The following is a 12,171-nucleotide window of genomic DNA, read 5'->3' as shown; positions in this document are numbered from 1 at the left end:
ATATCAGAAAGTATTATTTTAAATAGGCCGCAAAGTAACAAATACATAATCATTAAATAAAAGTGTAAAGGAAATAAAATAATAACAGCGGTGCAAATTAAGGTTAGGTAACTAGACGTTGAGACAACAACAGTGTCTTAAGGTTTTTATATTGTATTATTACTCTTTGCACATTACATTATCTTCCAATAGAACTGTCAACCAAATACACAAATTTTGAAACACATAGTTTTCCAAGTTATATTATTTAAAGTAGGTGATTTACAAAACTTTTTGATTAAAAGTGGTCAAATATTGTAATTTTTTAACTATCGACAAACTTTCTGTAATTTTTTAAATAGCAACAATAAAAGTTGCCAGATTTTAGGCCCCCAAAGTGTGATTTTTAATGAAAGAGCGTAGATATTGTTCTGCTCTATAATATATCCATAAAGTTAACTCAACATAACATGGTAACCAGTTAACACACGGTAACATACCAATAAGCATTCATAATTTAGGTCTGGTTTGTAACGTACCGGCGTATTATTCAAGTTAACCTAAAACACCAACTAATAATTGTAAATGTTTACAACAAAACAGCTTTTCCAAACATATAAAACGATACGCACGTCTTTAAACTGATAATTTGGGCGGCACTTAAAGACTTTATTGTGTAACGCATTACACATTCAGACACAAATGCTTAAAGTTCTGTCTCAAACGAACCCCAGCACATCACTTCTTGCAACCTTATGCAGAAAATTGTAAAATTGCTTGAATTACGCCTGCCGCATGTGTTTGGTTATATGGTCTCGTTTCGCCTTTGCAAATTTTTGTCCCCTGAGCTTTACGAAATGCAAACAAAACTCACACAAGACACTGTAATGTGAATTTAGGTTTCAGAAACATAAACTAGTATTAAAATTTTACATGTAAACGAGGTACTTTCTGTCAGTGCTGTAGCACAGTAGTTAGCGCGCTCGCTTTATAACCGGCGGGTGTTGAGTTCGAAGCTCGATGCTGCCACGATTGTGCGCGTGTGTTTTCCTGTCTTAGCCAAGTTCAAACCAAATATATTAGTTTTAATCTCTTTGTTCAAAACAATGTTAATATATGTTAAATGAAACAATATATTAACATTGGTTTAAACCCAGTCCATTAGTAATAGTCTTTATTTTAATGAGGCACGAACAATGAAATATGCTTCATAATATTTTACTGTTTATTTTAAAAGAACAGTATTAGAAAAAACATATTTTGTACATTGGGCAGAAATAAATAAAAGAAAAAATAGATAACACCCAACTGTGTACAAATAAGGAATTGATCAATAATTGCAATAATCATGTGTGTTTCGGCTACAGGACACTTGGATTCCCTTGATTTGTGTGAGGCACACCAAATTTTAAACCATTTTGCAAATATAAACAATTGTGGGACTTTTCACAAATTATAGTTAATTAGATAAGTTTTGAGACATACAGTTTAAGTGCCTTGTTCTAAAGCACCAACATAAAGATACAATAAACATGATTATGGAGAATATAAAACAATAATTTTCTGCAAGAAATTTAAAATCATTAGAGAATACAAATTGTCATTCATTACACTTTTGGACTTTTACATCACTGTGTCTTTTGTTTGCATCACAAAAAAATAACATTATTTAGTTTTACAAAATCTATTACTATTCATAAAAGAAATCAGGAAAGATTAAATCTGTTGCAAAAAAGTTGACACGCTACTGAGATATTAATGACTTATGTGCAAGAATGGATTTAGATTATACAATAATTATAAGTTTAAATAAAAGTGAGCAAATCTGGAATTAATTGTTTTAAACAGGTATAATAACTACTAGAGGCTCAGCCAACACTTTTGTTGTTAATATAGAATATGTTATAGCCAGTACTGAATTTTTAGGACCAAAACATCCAGAACTATAAGTAAGTTACTATAACAAAGCAATCATATTAAGGTAATCTAGTTTTGTCTTGCGACTATGCCATTTTGATAACCAAAAATGTTTATTGAGCATTTGGAATGGTGTTCCGTTACGTTCTGGCTAATACCACTCCTGGTTTTTAAGTTAGCACCAAAATTAGTAACATATCTTATAAACCACTAAACCAGTACATTAATAACTAGGTAAATTTAAAAACATTAATGCCTCTGATAGATTCAGGATCTCTTTGGTTTTGCATCATTCCAAAGCTTTATAAAAGGTAATCGCATTGAATAAGTATAACGTAATAGATGCCATTGCTCTTCTGATGGAAACTTGTATCGAAAACCAACAGTAACCGGTAAATGTTCCTCAAAAATAATACAAAGTTAACAAATTAGTTGACTATTTGTATCTTTTAAACAATATAAATGAATGAAAAGTAACTTATTTACCCTTGCATGGTAGTGGTATTCTATTCATACACCTCGTGTCTGATTACAAGTTACCACGTATGTAAGTTTGATGGTAATTATTTTTGGAAGGCTTTATTCTTTTTTTGTAAGGCTGATAACTTGGACAACCCATTAGTGACCACTGGGTTAGAGCAATCTTTATTAAATGTCTTGCCCAAGGACACATACTCCCACAATGGTGCCATTATATATGTTTTATTCATAGTGTGTTTTTAATTTACATTGTTTTACTACTAAGCTATGTCATTGTTCTTCTGCATTATTAAGTTGTTTTCTTATGTTAGTTACTCCCAACACATAAAAATCATTCCATATTGTGCACAATATCATAAACAAACAGTAACAAATAATCATTTAGCTTTATCAGTTATGTGTGCACAATCCTATAGAGAAAATATGCATATAAATATTTGTAATAATATACATGTATTAAGATATACGCAACCTAAGGATGCATATAACATGCTTATAATAATATTCAGATATTTAGATGACCACTTTTAATATAAAAATATATATTTCAATATGTATAAAATTGCATGTGCTCAATTAGATATTCACTGTTTAAAATGACAATAGCATTTATATGGCCACTATTTATAATGCAAATATCACAATCTTCCAATTACCTGCAAATGCTCCAAGTTTGAAACTTGGCAAGATTGTGGTTCAAATTCGGATGAGCAATGCGATACTACTAAATTCTGGAAGACACAAAATGTCATCATCAGTTATCCCGTCATTACATAAGTTTTTGTTTATGTTTTTAAATACAGAAACGATGATCAGATAAACCAAAACAACGAAGAGAAGGAAATTAGAGCAAAAATCGCCTACTTTTGTAAAAGCGACAGGCTTCAACATGTAGTAAAAAGCATGTGGCAGGCACATGGCGTGCCTCACTGTGGGACCTCGCCCATATAAAATAGAATGTACATATTGCATATGTTGGGGTGATAGGCCAACCCTGATAAAAATTTTGGGCTAATGGCTTGCCATTTTTGGACCTCACCCGCATAAAATAAAAGTGCATTTTGTAATAAAAGCAAATAAACATAGTACTAACTTACTCCAAAATAATTTGTACAGATGAAAGGTTTACATTCCACACCTTTCCCACACTTTATAACATTAACACTGATATTCACAGCATTAGTAAGAATGTTGGTGAAACTGATCGTGACTTCAGCATCGCAAGCTTCGAACTTAAGCAGGACAGGGAGTGGGGTGACTGGATAATATTACATAAGAATGAATGAATGTAACTTACTTTATCTCGCGTGATCGGAAAACGACAGTCGTTATCACACGGGTTAAACACCTTGTGGCAGCTTACGAGTTACCATGTATGTAAGAATAATCTTGATGGTGAAAAAATTACCACTTAGTTATAATTTGTTGGCTATAAGAGGGCACGAGGTGTGTGAAACAGAACACCAGTGTTATAACGACAGAACACCCCATTATAAAAGGTGCCTCAGCTTGCGGGGATAAATAGGTTACATTTATTTATAGTTGTTAGTGTTACAAAAGTTATCCAAATAAAAAAGACCAGGTCAAACAAACTATTTAAAAAAAATGGGTGGGTAAACAAAGCTTTTAAATATATAGCTAAAACAAAGGTTTTAAATAAAAAGTAGAATAAAAAATACTATACAGCACATACAGTGCAATGAGTTCCATATTCTATCAACCTCCTTGTAAGCTTTAATAGCTTTGACATCATTAAGTTGTATTTTATCAGTGAGGCAGCGATTTTCAGACAGCGTGGATTTAACCTCAGAAATCTAGTTGGAAATAAAATGGTTTGAAATGTGCACGGCCTACTAGAGATACGGCCTGATAATTCACATTTTACGTTTGAAATTAGAAGGCCTATTATACGTCACAACCAACATTATTTTCCCATTGTTATTCATTGTTTAGGTGTAAACATAGCAGCATAGTATACAGTTTAATTTAAATATTCATTTAAAATAGAAGGTGTATGCTAGTTGCAAAGAGATTATCAGGGTTATTTTGCATTAATAAAGTGTTTAAAATTAACTGTAAGGTAACCTACAGGTAGTCTTTTAGGTTAGAACAGATTACGTAGTCCCGTTCGCACTCAGTCGAAGAAAATTACGAGACAGTAGGCTATATTCAGTATAGCTCTCTACATCCATTTCGCTACTGAAACAACATTTGTTTCTAAACCAGTGATTGTGTCTAAACTAAACTAGCGCACATTGAGTTAGTAAACAAGATAGTTTTAGTAATCGTCGTTTGGTTTGCAGGTTCAATGATTATTTGTGTCTATGTATAGATGTTTTATTTTTAACGTGAACCACTTGCGGGTCTGAACTTACTTGGTACTGATACAGTTCATTCAAATTATATTATATACATTCAACTACAGTTTACCATGGTCTACAAGTGCGCTGCATATTTAAATTGGTCTTGTTATCAGTCCTGTCCGAAGAAACCTTCGTTTTTTGGCTCCTGGACAAACGGACTTGACGGCAAAGTTGCTTATATACGGCAGACTGGCAGCTTAATTGGTCTACACGGTGGAATTTACGAGAATAATTATGAAGCTCACTTGGTAAAGCATGAAAAGCGAAAAACCCTTAGTTCCAACTATTCCGTTAAAGCCAATTTGCTTACAACCATGTATTCTGGAAACCCCAACTTTTGTAGTTTAACTTTTCAATACATGCTTTGGTGGACAGTGGTCAATCCAAAAACAAGATTCTATTCAAATCCACTTGATTCAGCCATTTTTATATAAATGATGATTAGGTGAATGATTTAACGTTATTTGCTGGTTGGTTGGACACTTATATGGTTTGCCAAATCAAACATCCAATGCCTTTTGAGGATAACCCTGCCCTCACAAGCAGCATTGGTTTAAGAGTTTCTCAATGAAAGCTTTATTACTTTTTTGTTTAATTCCGTTTTGGTGCTGTAAACTTTGTTTACGCCTTTATTATGTTTACAAGTCTTTACTTATATAATTATTATGCTGTTTGGTCGCTTCTAACGCTGCATGTAGCTATACTTGTGTAAATAATTGACCTCATTGCTAAATTCGTATGTTTTTCAATGCGTTTTTCCCATTACTGCTACCTTTTTTAAGCAAAATACATGACGTAACAATTGAAAATAATGGTGTTTGTGACGTACAATAGGCCTTCTAATTTCAAACGTAAAATGTAAATTATCAGGCCGTATCTCTAGTAGGCCGTGAAATGTGCTAAAGACTACAACCGTGAATCTAGATAGAAGCAAAGTCAACAGTTTATTAAATTGTGCAATAAAACAAGTGACATGGGAAAAACTCTAGTACAAAAGTCTTGAAGTGTTGGGTCTTTTAAAACCACAAATGCTTGATTTTTTAAGTAACGTATAGTTTGAGAAGTTAGTCCTGAAATTTACTGTATGACTGAACGACTCGGCCCTAAAAAAAAAGTTCAAGCCCTAATTGTTTTATAAACAACAATTTGCCATAATTTATGACCTTTTATAGAACAGGGGAAAATGTACCCGACTTCTGAAAATACAAAATTTAAACCCATAGTTGGTAATGGTGGTTCTGACCTGTACGTCGCTTTTCTTTATCTCATCCTGCACATCAGATAACATGTGGTTCACTCTTATAGGGGTAGTTAGATGTTTACGAAGTGAGTCAACAAATATCCCATGCTTCTCCCCATACTTTTCATATGCTTCAGCACTTTCTGTGCTTTATATAAAAACTTAGTGTTATGATACTGTACATTTGGGGTAAATGGAACTTGTTTTATCGTGGTGTAGCGAGAAAACAGTCGGTGTTCTGTTTCAAACACTTCATGCCTGCTTACCAGTTTTTGAGGCTGTGTATACTTGTGTGGCTTTTTTTGTTAATTATTAATACAAGAATGGCTACTGTTGAATATACAACACAGTTGTGTTGATACTATACTCACTACAAGGCCATATACTGATAAACCATGTTAGCAGATACTGGGTTTAATAAAATGTGCAAATTTTATGCCAAAAGGCAGGAGTTGAATTAACATCACTTATTTATTCTCGCATGTAAATGTGAATGAATGAATAAACCAATGATTAAATGATACATATTTAAAAGTTACCACATATTTAATAGTTACCACATATGTAATGGTTAGCACATATGTAATGGTTAGCACCCATGTAAATACTCACGTTGCATAAGCAAAAACAACTTTATCTGCAAACGAACTTCCGTTACTTTGGTGTGAGGTTGGATTCATTGGATTTCTGTCAAAAAAAGAGCTAAATATATTTCTACAACACCATATTATAAAATGAGGAACTATTAAACAACACATAACCATGGTAGCAGCATCGGGCATTGAACATCCTTTCCTTTGGTTAATAGGAAATACAGCTATTGTGCTAAGGCTCTGACTTTAGTATGGTTACCAGAGTATTTATTCCATCCAACAAACAAATTGCAGCAATAAAGCACCTACATATATAGTAGGTTGGGGTAAGATGGTCCATGTTTCATTCTGTTTTATCACTCCATTTGGTAGAAAAAATGTTTCCAAAATTTTATAATCGCATCCTCATGACTTTGAGACCCATGAGGATATTGTTTATAACAAAAATAGGAAATATGAAATATTATGCTAACGGTATCCATCTTACCCCACAGTACTAGTACAGATAATATTAATTTTCCACTTATGTTATACACATTATCGATATACCACCTATGCTTTAAACGTTTACCTTTTTCTACAAATATCTAACAGAATTAGCATAAGGTTAGGATCCCCACGTCGCTTCACATTTTCCAACTCAGACTGGGCTTGCACACAATCATGATTTTGATAATCTGGAGGGGCTTCAATGGGGACCAGAAAGCATTTGCCGTCATTTTCATATCCATGTCCACCAAAGTAAAACACACCTAAGGTAGACCAAAGTAAAATATACCTAAGGTAGACCAAAGTAAAATACACCTAAGGTAGACCACAAAGTAAAATATACTTAAGGTAGACCAAAGTAAAATATACCTCAGGTAGACCAAAGTAAAATATACCTAAGGTAGACCAAAATAAAATATACCTAAGGTAGACCAAAGTAAAATATACCTAAGGTAGACCAAAGTAAAATATACCTAAGGTAGACCAAAGTAAAACACACCTAAAATAGACCAAAGTAAAATATACTTAAAATAGACCAAAGTAAAATATACTTAAAATGGACCAAAGTAAAATATACCTATGAAGTTCAAGTGATACAACTACTAAATACACCTATATACAATGTCAATAGGCAGTTTGGCGTTGTGGTTCAGTGCTTGCATTGTAACCGAAGGATACTAGGTCCAACACTAATACATGTACTGATAAGCATATGTGTTCTTAGGAAAGACACTTAATAGACATTGCCACAACCCAGTGGTCAGTTGTAGCTGTGGGATGTAGTAATGGGCCGGGTTGTAGCTCTGGGATGTAGTAATGGGCCAAACTCTGTCACTGCAGGACCCGTATACTGTACATTAGCATACTTTGGATACAGATAAGTTTAGCCCCCATACTGTACATTGGCATACTTTGGATACAGATAAGTTTCGCTTTACTTACAGTAGCAACCTGATGAAACAAGATCTTTGAACAAAATGAATGCAGACATCATGTTTGTGTAAGTTAAGTTGGTGAACGAAAGAGTTTTAAAACCAAGGTCCTCCTGAATAAATGGATAGTTTTATGAAAGTTGTGAACAAGGTTTAAAAGTTTATTTTCACTCAATGTCAAGGTTTAGCAATTACTGATTAAGTAGCCTGGTGGTAACTTGCTTTATCCTTGCATGCACAGGAAACAACAGTCGTTATAACACAGATATTTTTTATATCCTTCGAGGCAGCTTTTGAGTTACCATATATTTAACTGGGTATTTTCCGACCAAACTCAATTTAATTGCTAAAATTGCCCATTAAGATTTAATAGTTATAATGACAATATTCTTGCCTGTAATATCTTTGTTAAAGCTCTGATATCATGACTAGTGGCAGGTAACCTTGGATTATGGGCATAATGCTCGTTAGCAATCAATAACGCAACTTTGTTTGTGGCACAGAATGGAGTTGCAGAAGGTGCTAAAACTGTAACAAAAGTAAAAGTAACTTATTATGTTCTGTTACCATTTGTAACAGACATATTGTAATTTTAGAAACTGCTCTTCTGTTCAAAAAAAGAAAGATTTATTTTAAACCAGGTTTCATTTGATATACAAAGAAACTTCAAGAATTCAGATACAATCAAATAAGATGCCTTGATTAAGGTTCACAGTATGGAAAACAGATAGTATGCATATATACAAAGAGTCCAGCACTTGTGTGTCTGCATTGTAACTGATAGTTACCAGGTTTAATGCTTGATACTGATCCCAATACACAATACCGATAGGTGTATGTGTCCTTGGGCAAGACACTTAGCAGACATTGCTCTAACCCAGTGGTCACTAACTAGTTGTAGCACCGTGGGTGTCTGCCAACAACCAACTCTGGCCTAAATCCCCTGTCCCAAGCCACGGTAGAGGACTTCACCCACATAGAATATATTATATAAAGTAAACTACCACTTACCAACACTGACAAACACTTCATCTGTGCGTTTTTCAACAGCAGGGGGATTGGGCGACCTTAAATGACAATAATAAAACCCCTGATGTTCAAGCAAAGTTTCTCCAATCATTAGTACATGTTTGTTTTGATTTGGGAGCATGTGGCCATCTTTGTACCATTGATAATGCACGGGTACTGGATCCCCCTCTGCCTTGCAAACCAACATTAAATCATCACCAATTTTCACTGATTGGGGCGTTGGTTGCTTCATAATTGAGATGTAAGGCTGAAATGAAGTAACTTATGTATTCATGATTAATGATTATACTATTATATTACTTTACATAACACTGTTATAGAGTACAATATTGGGGTAATGTGCTAACTTTGCTCTACATCCCAGGTTGATTGGCATATAGTGCTGTACCTGTAGGGCATCACCCATAGGGATTAAAACCATAAACAATCAAAATGAAGACATTGCATGGCTGTTTGTTTGCGGTTAATTTCAATATGTGAGTTGGTATGACCTTTGTTAATTTGTTGCAAGTAACAAACACTGCTGTGCAGTCACTACTAATGTTAAACAGTATAACAAAATTCTTAATTATCTCTTTGAAACAATATCAAAGATTAAGTTACTAAGTTAAGAACAAAGAGAAGAGAATCAACAGCAAAACAAAAGTCAGTAAAACGCGTTATGAATAAAAGGTGTGGGACATGGTATCAGTTAAAAGTTTGGCTTTTGCACCCAAACTTTTTTTAATTGGTTCAAAAACTTCAAATTTCATTTTTATTTAATTGTTCAAATTGTAACCCTACCTTTGAAGGTTTATTTAGGTTGTTAAGACTTGAAAACATGGCTTGATCAAAAAGATGGTTTGGTTGAGCATGAGTAGAGTGACCATTGGGTACGTAAGATGGCCCAACCGATGAGTATTTGCTGCATTCTGGCATTGGTGTGCTCATGAACTGTTAAATATATATGTTATAGGCCTATATAAATATTCTGCAAATTTAAATACAATATAATTTTTTCTCCTGTTGCTAAAATAAAAGGCTGGTATATTTTCTAAGAACTAATCTTTTCGCCTAAAATTATCTTATATAAAAAGTATTAACAGATTTAATTAAAACTAAACTTCATCTGCTATGTAGCTTAATGTCAGAAAAAAAAGAATTTCAAAAATATAATATTTGTGATAATTGTAAATAAATTTAGTTTTTTTAATTTGGCCACAGACCACAAACCTGGTATAGCATGATAAGCTAGCTCACCCTTAAATATTTGCATTGCAATAATTGGTAAACATTACAACCAAAACCAATGAATATAAATTGGCGTATAAAAAGGTGTACATACATTATATAAATACAAAGCTCTTACTTTTTGTTGAGATTTTTCGAGCATCCACAAATCTATAAAATATTCTAATTAAAAGACTACAAGGGTTTTACAATTACTACCAAACTACCATACAACAATATGCACAACAAAATCAATACAAAATTACCAGAGTTACAATGGATGCCTCAAGTATATTTTATTGTATGGGAAAAAACATATACATTTTAAATATATAAACTACGGACAAGTCTATTAAAACAGTTCAGCGTAAAACAGTAACAAATATACAGTAGAGTGGCAGAGGCCTGAACACTTTCAGCACATAATATCCAAATAACCTGATCGCCTTTTAAACAATTAATGGGAGTCGTGAGGAAACGGTTTTATAATACTTTAAATGCTCTTTGTTTTCTATTAAATGGAACGAGAAAATAGAATAAAAGTGAGTCCCATCTCCCCCACCCTAATATATGTAACATATTTATAACAATATATTATACTATTAGTTTTGTTACATACACCTTACCACATACCATTAGCAAGCTTCTCAGCCGCGCATCTGCATGGTAGTAGGTGAAGGAAGCTCAACAAATAATCAACGGTTTTGTTTCGTTTCTTCAAACCCTCAATTACAAGTGTTGGGGCATGGATGGTTTTGAAACTATTTATCTCATCCTCACTGAGTATAATCAAGAAAATTACCAATGTTTTAAACAACCTAATAACTAGTAATAAGCAATAATAAAAGTGTTGGGGTAATGAACCAACTCTGGCCTAAATCTGAGATTCAATGGCTTGCCCTGCTGTTGGACATCACTCATATAGAATAAAAGTAATAATTTAGTTTGGTTGTTCTCTCTATTGTAATCATAATTGTCTAATTGATCAAATTACTTTATGTACAGCCCAGTGGCCAGTGATAGTTACGCATACCATAGAGATATCTCCTATAAATCGCAATAAAAATGTAAATACAATAACAAGTTTCCTTATGTGGAGAATTAGTGCCGCCTATCCCCTTGACAACATTTTATGTGAATGAGGGTGTAATTGGCCAATTCCAGCCTAGATCCCGGGTTCAATATAAAATAGAAGTAAATGTGAGTTAAATGAGACAATTAAACATAAGCAGAATTGCAAACAGCATCCCAAACTTGTAAACATCATACAGTGGTTGTATCCCACCTGAATAAATGATCCCTTTGTTGCAGATGATAAACCAAAGTCCGCCAACCACTTTCACCATCATTGCGGAGATAAGAAATAAGTCGATTAAGAATTTCTTGTGGAACTTCTGATATTAATATTAGGTTCCTTATGGATGAAGTTGTATGCATGTTTTATATGCACAACAAGACTTGTAGGAGGCTAGAATTACTTATACAAAAAAACTATTGGTCTATTGTCAGTGCAAGAGATGTCACTTAATTAACAGACTTCAAAAACTAATACAAAAACAGACAAAAAAAACGAGAAAAATAGAGATATACTTTAAACAGCCATCACAGCGATTTTTTACTTTTGAATACTTTTATATACGAATCATAAGGAGTTTTATGAAGTAAAGGCTTATAAAAAACATCTAAAAGTTTAAGAACACGACTAAACACGATTACTAAAATCGTTAAAAAGTCACATTTGCATATTATTTCGCGGTTGGGGTTTTCCCCATGTTAAACTTGTAAATGATAGAAAACGTATATAATACGAGTTTGACAACTTATGCTTTTATCATATGGTATGTTTATATTTAGGTATGTTTAGGTATCTATGCTTTTATCATGCTTTTATATTCTGGCTAATACATGTAATCTGCTGATTAAACCGTAGCGTTAAAAAG

General features: G+C 33.3%; 1 protein-coding gene across 1 annotated transcript; it reads right to left on the bottom strand.

Moving 5' to 3' along the window:
- Positions 1-1,181: 1,181 nt before the first annotated feature.
- Positions 1,182-12,068, bottom strand: LOC149727649 (mucosa-associated lymphoid tissue lymphoma translocation protein 1-like). The gene is made up of 14 exons (XM_089887700.1): positions 11,517-12,068; positions 10,865-11,010; positions 10,371-10,402; positions 9,806-9,955; positions 9,005-9,269; positions 8,388-8,521; positions 8,004-8,106; positions 7,144-7,324; positions 6,592-6,666; positions 5,983-6,127; positions 4,070-4,190; positions 3,474-3,634; positions 3,033-3,107; positions 1,182-2,298 (listed from the first exon to the last, which is right to left on the bottom strand). The coding sequence occupies exons 1-14, from the start codon at positions 11,666-11,668 to the stop codon at positions 2,164-2,166; spliced, it is 1,875 nt and encodes a 624-aa protein (XP_089743826.1). The 5' UTR covers positions 11,669-12,068; the 3' UTR covers positions 1,182-2,163.
- Between the last annotated feature and the right edge of the window lie 103 nt (positions 12,069-12,171).

Source organism: Ciona robusta, chromosome 11 (genome assembly GCF_009617815.1).
Source record: "Ciona robusta chromosome 11, ASM961781v2".
NCBI classification, from domain to species: Eukaryota; Metazoa; Chordata; class Ascidiacea; order Phlebobranchia; family Cionidae; genus Ciona; species Ciona robusta.
This window is presented reverse-complemented; position numbering and strand designations above follow the sequence as displayed.

Bases quoted from the DNA above. Each gene is read 5' to 3' on its own strand.
- LOC149727649 (XM_089887700.1), bottom strand. From the start codon at position 11,668: ATGCATACAACTTCATCCATAAGGAACCTAATATTAATATCAGAAGTT. The intron at 11,011-11,516 runs GTGGGATACAAC...GATTATACTCAG, and splicing joins CAAAGGGATCATTTATTCAG to TGAGGATGAGATAAATAGTT. The intron at 4,191-5,982 runs GTCAGAACCACC...ATTTCCAACTAG, and splicing joins TAAAGAAAAGCGACGTACAG to ATTTCTGAGGTTAAATCCAC.